General features: G+C 38.2%; 1 protein-coding gene across 1 annotated transcript in view; it reads left to right on the forward strand.

Moving 5' to 3' along the window:
• HEATR5B (HEAT repeat containing 5B) overlaps positions 1 to 14,380 on the forward strand; it is a 101,129-nt gene that overhangs the window by 65,605 nt on the left and 21,144 nt on the right. Inside the window, exons 26-29 of the mRNA XM_047852537.1 lie at positions 1,214 to 1,282; positions 6,903 to 7,082; positions 12,231 to 12,468; positions 13,936 to 14,190. Coding sequence (XP_047708493.1) covers positions 1,214 to 1,282; positions 6,903 to 7,082; positions 12,231 to 12,468; positions 13,936 to 14,190 — 742 coding nt within the window. The remainder of the gene's footprint in view (positions 1 to 1,213; positions 1,283 to 6,902; positions 7,083 to 12,230; positions 12,469 to 13,935; positions 14,191 to 14,380) is intronic.

Raw genomic sequence — 14,380 nt, forward strand, 5'->3', positions numbered from 1 at the left:
GTCACAGAGAGTGACTCAATCCATTTCCAAATGGCTACTGATATATCTTAGTGACTGACTCTTGTGTAAGGGAAGATGTCTCAAATTAGGAGTTGAATGTATCTAATTCCTTGTTCAGTTCATGCACATTAAATTTAGTATATCTAAAAATCAATGACTGGGTTGGCTTATTAAAACTAAAGTTCATGGGGTACCCAGGTGGCTCAGTTGGTTAAGTGGCTGACTCTTGATTTCAGGTCAGGTCATAATCTCACAGTTGGTGAGTTTGAACCCCATGTTGGGCTCTGCGTTTATGCTTCAGATCCTGTCTCCCTCTCTCTGCCCTTCCCCTGCTCGTACTCACTCTCTCTCTCAAAAATAAATAAATGTAAAAAAAAAAATATTTTTGAAAACTAAAGCTAATATTCCTTTACTTATTACTGTAACAATGGTACACAAATGAATATTTCTTGAGAATCTTTCTCTGAAAGCACCTCTTTTTGAGGTAAAATGGCTTCTAAGGTCTTTAAATGACTATGTGAATTTTTAGTATTACTCAGTTATTTAAAGGAGTTGATCCAGTTATATGAGATTCACCCATGAGGTAAATACTGTTAGAAGTACATTCAGGAGGGGCGCCTGGGTGGCTCAGTCGGTTGGGCGTCCAACTTGGACTCAGGTCATGATCTTACACTCACAGGTTCAAGCCCCGCATCAGGCTTTGTGCTGACAGCTCAGAGCCTGGAGCCTTGCTTCAGATTCAGTGTCTCCCTCTCTCTCTGCCCCTCCCCCACTCGCACTCTGTCTCTCTCTTTCTTTCAAAATAAATAAACATAATAAAAAAAAAATTTTTTAAAGAAATACATTCAGGAAAATATAGACAGAATAAAAAAGAATAGCAGTTTTCTGTTATCTCTAGGAGCCTGTGACTTTGTCAGAAAATCTTGTTTACTATTAAACAAAAACAAAGGAAAAAGAAACAAGATTAATTGCCTCTTTGGTATAGCATTCATACAGATTTGATAATGATTATAACCTCCTGGAAAGCAAAAGAAAAACGGTATGTTTGAGTTTATTGTAACTGAGAAGAGAGATAAGGGAGATGTGATAAAAAGGAAAGTAACAATGATGTATTTTGTGTGTTTTCATCTCCAAGGACACAAGAGGCTTTATGTTTACCACGTATCTTTAAAACAAAACGCTCATATTCTTTTTTTTTTTTTTTTTTTTTTAGGTGGGAGCTGCTCTAAGACCAGCCTTTTCACAAGATACCCCATCAGACATAATAGCAAAAGCTTGCCAGGTAAGAAGAAAAATAGGGTTTTCTATAGTTACCTTCTTTTTTTAAATTTATTTTTATTTTTTTATTTTTTTTTAACGTTTATTTACTTTTGAAACAGAGACAGACACAGCACGAACAGGGGAGGGTCAGAGAGAGGGAGACACAGAATCTGAAACAGGCTCCAGGCTCTGAGCTGTCAGCACAGAGCCCGACGCAGGGCTCGAACTCACAGACCGCGAGATCATGACCTGAGCCGAAGTTGGACACGTAACTGACTGAGCCACCCAGGCGCCCCTGTAGTTACCTTCTTTAAGTTAATAGATGCCTTAGAATTTCACCTCCAAGAAAGAAGAGGGAAAAATCAAATAATGTTTGTTTTTTATCTTGAAAACACAATAGTGACAGTTTCCTTTTTTATTCTGTATCAAATGATGAAGTAGTAACTTAGTCGCATCCCTTTTTTTGTCATAGCTGAGGAGATGACTTTGGGATACGTAGCTTTTATATTATCCAGAAGTAAACAGAGGTATGAAAATCATAAAAACAACTAAAAATTAAAGTAAGATTACAAAATAATTAAATAATGTATTATTAATGATAATTAGGTAATAGAAAATTGTTGGGGGCGTCAGGGTGGCTCAGTCGGTTAGGCATCTGACTCTTGATTTCAGCTCAGGCCATGATATTATGGTTAGAGAGATTAGACCCCATGTCAGGCTCTGGGCTGAGAGTGGGCAGAGACTGATTGGGAGCCCGTCTCCTCTCTTCCCCTCCCCCATGCTCTATCTCAAAAATAAATAAACTTAAAAAATAAACATAAAAGAAGATTTTTTTTTAATAAAAAAAACTTTTTTAATGTTTATTTTTAAGAGTGAGAGACCGAGCACAAGCTGGGGAGGGACAGAGAGAAAGCACAAACCCACAAACCGGGAGATCATGACCTGAGCTGAAGTCAGAAGCTTAACCAACTGAACCACCCAGGCACCCCCAAAAAAGACTTTTTTCATCACAAGTTTTGAAAAATTTACAAGTTTCTGGGAATCACTTATCCTAAAGAGAATTTAACAATATGGAAATTTAATTGTAAAATTAATTGCAGGGGAATTGTTCTAACATTATTACATTTGAAAAGAGTCACAAAAGCAAGCACTTATATTCCTACACTTTTAGTAAATTCCTCTTTTTCATGCCTCATTCTGAAAAAGGATTCATGCATTTAACTCCCGTGTTTCAGGAAATCCAATTCTTTTTTATTTTTTAATGTTTATTATTTCTTTTTGAGGGAGCCAGACCGACAGCTGAGTGGGGGTGGGGCAGAGAGAGAGGGAGACAGAATCCGAAGCAGGCTCCAGGCTCTGAGCTGTCAGCACAGAGCCCAATATGGGACTCGAACCCACAAACTGTAAGATTGTGACCTGAGCCGAAGTTGGATGCTCAACCAACTGAGTCACCCAGGAGCCCCCGGGAAATCAGAGTCTTTATCTGCTTTCCTAAAGATAGAAGAGAGGCAACCCTCTCCTTCCCAGTTTTCTGGAGTATGGGTTTGGGTCCATCATTATTGCTGAGAATCCATAATCAAGCTGTGACCTCTAGAAAGAGAATGTTCTGCTGTTTGCAATGGTAAGTGTGAAGTTCTTACTGTGTTCTCTCTGTGGCTGAATGAGTTTGCCTCTAGAGCCTGGAGCCTGCTTCAGATTCTGTGTCTTTCTGTCTCTCTGCCCCTCCCCTACTCACTCACTCTCTGTCTCTCAAAAAAAATGAATAAACATTAAAAAAATTTTTTAAAGAAAAGAGAAGTCTGTGGATCATGATACAAACCTCAGAGTTAGAGGAGGCCATTTTGTTTGGGATACCAACACACAATCAGAAATCATAGTTATGTATAAATAAATGTATCATGGTGATGTTTTAAAGCATAGTATTTAAGCAGAAGAATCATACAAAGCTCCTGTTCATAGAAAAGCAAAGGCTATTCAGATTTCATCTTGTGGATGAGTACTATGAAAATTTCTTCTTACTGAATTTGCCTTCAACGTCTCATTCTTTATGTGCCTCTAGCTGCTTTTTCTATAAGAAGTTTCTCCTTATCTAGAGGCAGGCTTACGTTTTGACCTCCTATCCTTCTGTTTCTTGAAGGAAACCTGCTTTTGAAACAAATGGAACAGTGGGTTGCAAATTCCTTTTCTTTAAAGAAAAGTAAGGAGTTGGCTTTGGACAGGTCATGAAACATTGCATCCCACCTTATTTACTGGAATAGATGTTATGTTAAACCTGAAAATCAGGACAATTTTTAGATATTACAGGAAGACTCAAGTGGAACACACATGTGGACAAGTAATCAATGGCTTAATAAAAAATCATTTAAATCAGCCTAGCAATCTTAAACATAATATATACTTTATCTTATTTCAGATTAAAATTTATAAATGTACATTCACGCACCCCTCCTTTGATGTAAGGCCAAGGTCTTTTCTCTGAAAATGATTTTGCTGATTCAGTGCTGCTATGCCTTTCTTGATAAACCAAACCTATAATGCAGTACCTGCAATATCTAGTTTCATCTTCTTTAAAGTGGAAGAGATAATTAATGTTTTTATAAATTAAACTTTGTGCCAAATCCTCAGTGTTTAGTTTCCCCCAACTTTTAGTTGTATTTCTACCTCAAGAGAAATGTGTATCAGATCTCTTCAATATGTTGCTCAGTTTCCTAAAGAATAGCAACTCTATTTTCATAATCATATTTAAAATCTTTCTACTTCAAGTTTCATTATATTTCCAACAATATTTTGACTGGCATTTTATTTTGCCATCAATATGTTCATAATTAATAACAATCAATTTTAAAATGTCCTTTTTAATTTTTATTAAACTTAGTTCTGAATTCTGGGAGGATAAGATTATAAGAGAATAAAATGATTTACATAAATATTTATTCTCAGCTTAAAAAAATTTTAAATATAGAAACATAATCCATTAATTATGATTTAATATCCAAACGCTCTGAAAAACAAAAGCTTTTTCATTATTTATTTGCTGGTGAAACCTGACCTGACTGTCATTTGTCTTGATGTGAAGCTGAGTGGGGCTAGAGTATTGATCCGTCCCTCTTACTGTGATTTGTACTACATTTCACGACAGAAGTGTCCTTCTGTTAATTGGGGGGGGGTGCTGCCACACGTCTTGCTTGATGTATTTCTTAGTGAGGTTCACTGGCCTTACTACCTTTCATCAAAAAGTTGTGAATTGTGACCCACATCTTGACCCAAAGATTTCAGATAATCAGAACATGAGGACTTGTAATTGTGGAGTAAAGGTGGCACTACCAGGCCACCCCTTACTTCTTGACATTCTTCCCTTGGCTCCAGTGTCACCGCACTTGCCTGGTTTTTCTTTTGTTTTTCTGGAATTTTCTTTTCAATTTCTTTCATTGTTTATTCTTATTCCACTTGTCCCTTAAGTATAAATACTTGCCCTGTGTTCTGCCCTTAACACCTTTTTTTTGTACCTCAGTCCTTGAACAAATTTACCTGGTAACATTGCTATTATTACTAAATAATAGCCAGTGTTAACTACAGTGTTATATTAGTTTCAGTGTACAATATTAGCGACTCAACAATTCTGTTGTTCACTCTGTGCTCATCGTATTAGCGTACTCTTAATCTCCTTCACCCTAGCTCCACCCACCTCCCCTCTGGTAACTATCAGTTGTTGCTCTATAGTTAAGAGTCTATTTTTTGGTTTGTGTCTCTTTTTTTTTCTTTTGTTCATTTATTTTGTTTCTTAAATTCCACATATGAATGAAATCATATTGTATTTGTCTTAGTCTTATTCATTTAGCATAGGCTTATTTCATTTAGCATAGTACTCTCTAGATCTATCGATGTTGTTGCAAATGGCAAGATTTCATTCTTTTTATGGGTGAATAATATTCCATCATATATATATATATATATATATAATGTATATATATATAATATATATAATGTGTATATATGTAACATGTATAACATATATGATATGTGTGTATATATGTATGTGTGTGTATACACACACATGCATATACACCACATCTTTATCCATTCATTTGTCAATGGACACTTAGGTTGCTTCCATAATCTGGCTATTATAAATGATGCTGCAGTACACCTAGGAGTGCATGTATCCCTTTGAATTGTTTTCGTATTCTTTGGGTAGATACCTAGTAGTGCAGTTACTGGATCATAAGTTATCTCTATTTTTAACTTTTTGAGGAACCTCCATACTGTTTTCCATAGTAGCTGCACCAGTTTGCATTCCCACCAACCGGGCAATAGGGTTCCTTTTTCTCCACATCCTCACCAACATCTGTTGTTTCTGGCGTTTTTTATTTTAGTCATTCTGACAGGTGTGAGGTGATATCTCATTGTGGTTTTGATTTGCACTTCCCTGATGGTGACTGATATTGAGCATCTACTTCGTTATTTTTTACCTTCCTCCTGAAATCCAGAACCAAGGTTCCACCTGTCTGCTGAATATCTTCCCACAGGTCCCCTACTAGTACTTTGAACTCAGCATGTTAAACTGTGCAAGGTTAAAAATGCTCTCTAACTTCTCATCTCCCCCAACCTTTCCTTTTTCCTTTCTTGTCTCTTAAGCAGTGGCCTCACTTTCCTCACTTTCATCCAAGTTAGAAGCTTTGGCAATCTTTGAGTCCTCACACTTTTTCTAAGGCCCCGCCCCCTCCCCCTAAAAATATTTAATTGGTTTCCAAATCCTGTGATTTCTACCTCCAAATCTCTCTCAGATGACTCTCCCTTTTTATTCCATTCCCAGTTTCATCTATATTCTCTGCCCCACAATATTATAATAGTCACTTTACTGAACACATGGCTAACCATCTAAATACCCTCTTTGCTGGCATAAATGCTGGAGCAATCTTCCTAAAGCATAATTCTAATTGTAATCTCCCTGCCCAGAGGCCTTGGAAACTTATGATTGCCCATAGAACAAAGTCAGTATTCAGTTCTCCTGGAATTTAAATTGCACCATAATCTGATCCCACTTAACTTTGCTAATCTCATCACTTTTCCCTTGTAACTCCTCTGTATCTATACACACAGACCTTCCTGATCTCCAAACATTCCCATTTCTCCTCCTGGAAGTGATGTCTCCCTTCTCTGTTTTTAAGTGTAGTGTTGCAATCCTAAAATGGTCGTGTGTGTTCATTCAATCTACGTTCTCTTCCTTGAGAACAGGGACCAGATTTTAGCCCTTTATTTATTTTTTAATCTCTTCCATAGCACTCAGAATAACGTTTTATCTGTGGTAAGCAGAAATGTTGTTGAATTGAAGGATTATTCACAACTGATTCTGAACTGATACAGGCAGAAAATTTTTTCTATTAAAATTTTTGTCAAATTAGAAAATGGAAGCATAAGTAAATCACCGTTCATTTTCCACATAAGAGTACAATAAATCCTACTCTTGCTATTGATTTCTGATTCAAAATAATACTGAAGCACAGCATTGGGGTTTTTTTGTTTTGTTTTCTTCGTTGGTTTTATTTTATGTTTCTTCCCCAAGGAAAAAAATCATATTTATACTCTTATATGTTTTGTGTTAATTTTTTTATACAACATTAACAATGTTTTTCTTTGGCCAGGTGTGTAGTACGTGGATCGGAAGTGGAGTTGTCAGTGATCTCAATGACCTCCGTCGAGTGCACAATCTGCTTGTTTCTTCTCTGGACAAAGTGCAGGCTGGAAAAGGATCTTCTAGCCAACTGTACCGAGAGAGTGCCACAACCATGGAAAAACTGGCTGTTCTCAAAGCGTGGGCAGAGGTAACCACAGCCTATTGTTTTTGAACCATTTCCCCATCCATGAGAAAATGTTCCCCTACTCCTCCTGTAGGTAAAAAAAAATTTTATTTGGTTATTGTTCTTTTAAAACTGATCTTTGGTATGGAATGCTTTTTGAAAATCTATTATTTGCTCCTTCTCGCTGAAATACGTATATGTTTATGTCTCAAAAGAGCTCTTATGAAGCCTCTGAAAATTACAGTTTTTAATCAGTTTTTTCAAAATTTTGATATTGAGAAATTGATCCCTTAACTAATTATGTGGAAATTAGGCAGAGAAAACTACAAATATAAGTAATATAAAATATTTTATGCCAAGAATCTTTTATTTGATAGTTACCTGGCTGGCTCAGTTGGTGGAGCATGCGACTCTTGATCTTAGGGTTGTGAGTTCAAGCCCCACGTTGGGTGTAGAATTTACTTAAAAAAAAAAAAAAAGTCTTTTATCTGATTAAATTTCAAGAGACTTGCCACTGCTCATTGATACCAAGATTGCAGTTTTCTGTTTGTGTGTTTTGTTTTGTTTTGTTTTGTTTTGTTTTGTTTTGTTTCTATAGCTGGCTTTACCTTTTTCATTCCACAGACTTTTTTTTTTTTTAATTTTTTTTCAACATTTATTTATTTTTGGGACAGAGAGAGACAGAGCATGAACGGGGAGGGGCAGAGAGAGAGGGAGACACAGAATCGGAAACAGGCTCCAGGCTCTGAGCCATCAGCCCAGAGCCCGACGCAGGGCTCGAACTCACGGGCCGCGAGATCATGACCTGGCTGAAGTCGGACGCTTAACCGACTGCGCCACCCAGGCGCCCCCACAGACATTTTTTAAAAAATTGTGATATTGCTTTAAATTCACTTTTCCAAATTCCTTCTGCCATTTGCTTTCAAATTCTTACTATCTGACCTACAGTATTTCAAGTAACCCTCCCTCTGCCAACCAGTACCCGACTTCTCTATTTCTCTAGTATCAGTGGCTGATGACAACCCAGTAGACACTTGCTGACTCAAAGCATGCAGCATCCACGTGATATAGTTCAGATAAAGAGCCTCTGAATTTTTGCTGTACTTTTTTCCCCCACAAAAATAAAAATGGAAAAATATAGAGCTCAATAAGATATGGAAATTAGTTTTCTCTGATTTTTAGACTGTAGATCAAGCTATCCTTCAAGTAGATTATCCATGAAGGTTCCCTTATTTTTCCCTGCTGCCATTTTTGGCTTAGAAAGCAAAATAATATTTTTTGTTTGATAAAATGATTGCTCTTATTGATAAAAATTTAGTTTTTTTTTCAAATCAATGCAAACCTTTTTAGATGGGAAGTAGTGTAAGAAAACGTTACTATAATATGACTTATCTCTGTTTTCTCACTTTGAAAATGATAAAAATTCTTTGTTAATTTTCATGTATCTGAGTTTTTATCTAAAACTGCTACTTTTCTTGTCTATAGAAATTACATTGCAGTTGATGTATTGATTTTTATCTGAAAACCCGCATTGTTCTGAATTCTCCAACCCCATTCACTCATTTCCCCAAATGTAGAGACCACTGTGGGGTCTGAAGTTCAGCACATTGGTTGCCAGTCAGCTAGTTCTTTGCTGACCTGCATTAATATGCTTGATTCACCTACTAGGAAGCCTGGCATAGTTTAGTATAAAAAGCATTAAATATTGACTCAGAGGCCCTAGAACAAATTCTGTCTCTGGCATTTACCATTTTTGTGATTTTGGTCAAGTGATTCGACCTCTTAGAGCCTTAGTTTTTCATTAGAACATGGAGATAATATCTTGTAAGGCAATGTATATAAAAGGACCAACCACTGGGACTGGGACTGAATGGAAGACAGATCATTACTTTTAAAAAGTTAGATCAGAACCTCACATAATTTTTTTTTAATTTTTTTTTAATGTTTATTTATTTTTGAGCCAGAGAGAGACAGAGCATGAATGGGGGAGGGGCAGAGAGAGAGGGAGACACAGAATCAGAAGCAGGCTCCAGGCTCTGAGCCATCAACCCAGAGCCCGACGCGGGGCTTGAACTCACGGACCGCGAGATCGTGACCTGAGTCGAAGTCGGATGCTTAACCGACTGAGCCACCCAGGCGCCCCAGAACCTCACATAATTAAATTAACAATGTACATTTGTATTTGACACATTTTGGGGGGGGGTAACTTGTTCTATAATTTAATGATTTGCACCTCACGCCTCAGCCTTCAATGCTGTCTAGCAATTCTTTCCCTGCTTATCTTCCTTTCCTTTATCATTCTCTTCAAACGGCCAGCATATTCTAGATTTCTCTCCTCAAGACCTTTCTTTGGTTATACTTTTTCACTCAGAAAGCTGAGGATTTCCATTGTCTGTCTCCTCAGATTGTTTCCTTGAAATCTTTAGATTTACATGGTTTGGGAACTTTCCCTTTAGGCATGAGTAGGAAGGGGAGACTGTTTCCAGCTCAGTGCCATCAGTCCTGCCCACCTGTGTGTCTTCAGCCTCTCCCTCTACATGCTTGGTCTTCTTACCTGCTTTCCTCCCCAACTCAGCATTCTCTTTTACTCACTGCTTTCTGTCTCTCCTCTTCACATCTCAGTTCACTGAAATTTCAGTATCTCCACTTCCTAAGCTCTTGGCCACCCACTTCTCAGTCCCCCACAATCTGGGGTCTTCACTGATGCAGGCTAGCTGGGTCCGAGGACCCCGAGGGGGCCCTACAGGACCAACCAGGAGGGTCTTTGGCTTTGCACAGGATAGAAATCAAACACGAGCTGAGAGGAAGTGGGAGCAGAGTTTACTGAAGATATAGAGAGAGCAGATACAGATACCAAGTCTCTGGGAGACTTGGAAAGGAAAGGAGAGTGAGTCTCATCTTTGCTTGGGGTCTGGGGTTTTTATTGAGGACAGTGGTCTGGTGTACATGTATTCTCAGGCGTCCACGGACCGGTCAAAACAAGAACAAGTGCTCAGACATGCTCCGTGAGTCACTTGTGCCCTGGAGCCTGAGGTCTCAGTGTCAAGGTGTCTGGAGTCAGTGGTCTTGGAAAACTGATGACCCTACCTGATCACTCCTTAGATATTATCTTGTGCTAGAAGAATCCAAGTATTGTTTAAAAGACTATGAATATGTATATACAACTTATCTGGAATGTTAATGATATTTTCTTATTTTCTTCATTTTATGCTTCTCATTTTTCTATTTTTCTTGTGTGATATCTAATAAGAAAAATAAGCCAAAATTTGTTAAAAAAAATAATCCTAAAAAATATATTCTCCTGTATTGCAAGTAGCAATATAAATTATAGAACCCTTTTGGAAAGGTGTTGACAGTGTCTATTCACAGCCATAAAAAAGATTTATAATCAGTAATGCAGTAATTCTGTTTCTGAGACTTTATCTAGGGAAGAATATCCAAAGTGTAGGAAGGAAGTGTTTACAAAAAAAGGTTTACTTGGAACATTATTTATAATGTGAAGAACTGAACACCTTTTGTTTTTGAAAACTATAAGTAGTCTTTTTTAAGATTCTGAAGGCTGGGGCGCCTGGGTGTCGCAGTCGGTTAAGCGTCCGACGTCAGCCAGGTCATGATCTCGCGGTCCGTGAGTTCGAGCCCCGTGTCGGGCTCTGGGCTGATGGCTCAGAGCCTGGAGCCTGTTTCTGATTCTGTGTCTCCCTCTCTCTCTGCCCCTCCCCCGTTCATGCTCTGTCTCTCTCTGTCCCGAAAATAAATGTTGAAAAAAAAAAAAAAAAAAGATTCTGAAGGCTGACTAGAGAATCAGAAGTAAATATAAAATTTCAACGATGGGGAAGTTGTTAGACCTATTATGGCTCACCCCCTGCAGCCATGAAGGGTTATAAAGACTAGGATTCCATGGGAAAACCTTATGATATGTTAGAAGATAAAATTAAACCCAAAGTTCTCTGTACAACAGCATTCCAGCTTACAAAGACAGAATATGATAACCTGGAAATTGGAATTATAGTAATTTTAAAAACCCATTTCCAAAACTTTTTATAGTATAACTTTTTAAATAACATCAAAAGTTAAGGGAATAAATAAACGTTGAAAAAAAAATTAAAAAAAAAAAGTTAAGGGAAGATACATAACATCTGGTCTATAAATCCTGTAGTGACCTCTTCTCTTCCCCATTGCATATAGAGTAAAACCTTCACCTACTTTTGCCTCCTAGTCTCTGCTTGGTCTGTACCACTTGCCAAAGCCTAAATGCATGTACAAAAACAAACGTGTATAACTGTAACAAAGAAGAATCTTTAAAATTATGATTTAGGAGGGGCGCCTGGGTGGCTCAGTCAGTTAAGCATCCGACTTCAGCTCAGGTCATGATCTCACGGTTCATGAGTTTGAGCCCTGCGTCAGGCTCTGTGCTGACAGCTCAGAGCCTGGAGCCTGCTTTGGATTCCATGTCTCTCTCTGTCTCTATCTCTATCTCTATCTCTATCTCTATCTCTATCTCTCTCTTCCCTCCCCTGCTCACGCTGTGTGTGTCTCTCTCAAAAATGAATAAACTTAAAACAATTTTTTTTTAAATTATGATTTAGGAAGTTGCTATTATACATCCTTTTGGTTTACCAAGTGGAGAGAAAGGATATGGATAATATATATGTAAGCAGTAAATTATATGCTCATCTCTCTGTTATAAAGACTAGATTGCTAACTATCACTTAAGGGGTTAGAAGGATATTTATGGAAATCCTTTCTGTGACCCTTCCCCCGTGCCCCAGCCTTTTTCTTTGAATGCTGTCCAATTGTGTCTAATAAGTCTGTGAAAGTAGAGACAGTAAACAGGAAGTTATACCCTATGACGAAAAGAAAAAGTTAAAAAAAGACACACATAAAAGGGGGCTTTGTAAAGTATAGCAAGAGAAACCAGAAGAAATTCAGAGAACCCTACTCAAGGAATATTTTATGAGAGGAATAGTCAGAAGTCAGAGCAATAAAAACAAATTACCTCCAAAGCAGGTGGAATTATTCTTTGGAGGCTCTCAGGAACTCATGAGGCTGTATCCTCTCCAGTGTCTGTACTCAGCTACTTTTGGTAATTCAATTGTATAATCATAGCAACTTAGATTATGTCATTTCTTAGTATTATGCCTTGTTATTTTCTCCTCCTGAATACCGCACTAGGTATATGTGGTTGCTATGAATATTAAGAAGGAAGCGGAGTCAAAACCAAAAAGAGCAATTAAAAGCACTGATGATGATGATGATGATTTTGGTACCATAGATGAACTACCGCCAGATAGTTTAATCACACTTGTGCAACCCGAGCTGCCAACACTCAGCCGCCTGTGGTTGGCGGCACTAAAAGACTACGCGCTTTTGACTTTACCAGCCGAATTTGCTAGTCAGCTCCCCGCAGATGGTAAGTACTGCGTTCAGAGTTTGGCCTTTATGGAGTTCAGAGTAGTAATTAAACAAAATGTAATGGGTGGAAGCTAGCGACAATCACTAATAATATTATGATATAACTTTTACATCTTAAATTTATAAAGATAGTATAACATCTTAAATTTAAATTTTTAATTATTGATAATTTAATAAAGTGATTTAAGATGTAGCAATAACATTTTCAATTTCTGTGGACTTAAACTTGGCATTCTCTCACTTGGAGCCTGTTCTCCATATTGAATTTCTGAATTCAAATACAGCCTTAAGCTTATTTGTTAACCCAAGCAAACATGTTCTCCCTGTTATAATAATAACTTTATGAGCTAACATACTCTAAATAACTATGCATAACAAGTCATTATGCATAACTATAATGAAGTTTATTGCTGTGCTGGTCAGTGAATGCAAGGACAGATGGGGGAAATCTTCAGTTTGACAGTGTAAACAGGAGATGAGGGAGAATGGCAGAGGGGGAGTTGAAAGAAAGAGAAAGAAGGGACAGAGTTCCCTGTCTCTGCGACAGAGAGAAAGGCGATAGAAAGAGTGATGGAAAGTGAAGGCGACCAGGGCTTTAGGGAGTGTGAAGAGGAAGTGAAGAGGAAGTGAAGAGGAAGCCTGTGGCCACAAGGTAGAGAAAGGTACTGGGTTCCCAGCAGCATCCACAGTTGCAGAGGAAAGACTGGAAACCCTAGCATTGGTGAGGAAAACACAGGCACTCCAGTTCAGCAGTGGCAGGAAAGACGTTAGTTTTGGTGGCTTGGTAATGAAGAGAATCTCAATTGGTCAGATTGCTCTTTTGTATGTGCTGTGTCTGAATTGTGTGTCCCCTCAAAATTCACGTGTTGTGGGGCGCCTGGGTGGCGCAGTCGGTTAAGCGTCCGACTTCAGCCAGGTCGCGATCTCTCGGTCCATGAGTTCGAGCCCCGCATCGGGCTCTGGGCTGATGGCTCGGAGCCTGGAGCCTGTTTCCGATTCTGTGTCTCCCTCTCTCTCTGCCTCTCCCCCGTTCATGCTCTGTCTCTCTCTGTCCCAAAAATAAATAAACGTTGAAAAAAAAAATTTAAAAAAAAAAAAAAAATTCACGTGTTGAAACCTAATCCCCATGGTGATGGTATCAGAAAGTGAGGTCTTTGGGACGTGCTTAGGTCATGAGACGGAGCCCTTCTGAATGGGATTGGTACCCTTGTAGAAGAGACCCCACATGGAGTCAGAGACATGGCCCTTAACCGAGCATGCTGGCACGTGATCTCAGACTTCTTGCCTCCAGAACTGTGAGAAATAAATTCTGTTGTTTATAAGCCACCCAGTCTGTGGTGTTTTGTTATAGCAGCCCAAATGGACTAACACAGTAAGTAATGAGTATTTTTAAGTTAGCTGTTGATAAATGGTTAAACACTTACAATAAAAAGTAATGGCTTTGATTGGCTTGATTATTTTACAGGCGGAGCATTTTATACTCCTGAGACTATTGATACAGCTAGACTTCACTACCGGAATTCCTGGGCCCCGATTCTCCACGCAGTGGCACTTTGGTTAAATAGCACAGGATTCACATGTTCAGAGTCTGCAGAAGCAGCAGCAATACCTGGCATACAAAAACGTTCTACACCCATCAATTTAAACCAGGCATCAGGAGCAACACCTAGTGCTAAATCTTTGCCAGAAATTAACAAAGATAGAATGCATCTGATTTTAGGTAGGTGTGTCATATTACTGTATTTCGAGATGTGTCATTTTTGAAAATTCATATCTATAGGGAAGAAAAAAATCTCTCTTCTATCTTCTTAGGTTCTGTGGCTGGCCTAAGAATTAAATTGATATGAGACAGATTAACAAGAGAAGAGCACACAGATTTTTTTAATATTTTCAACCTGAAGTAGCCATTA

This window comes from Prionailurus viverrinus, chromosome A3, assembly GCF_022837055.1.
Source record: "Prionailurus viverrinus isolate Anna chromosome A3, UM_Priviv_1.0, whole genome shotgun sequence".
In the NCBI taxonomy this organism is placed as follows: Eukaryota; Metazoa; Chordata; class Mammalia; order Carnivora; family Felidae; genus Prionailurus; species Prionailurus viverrinus.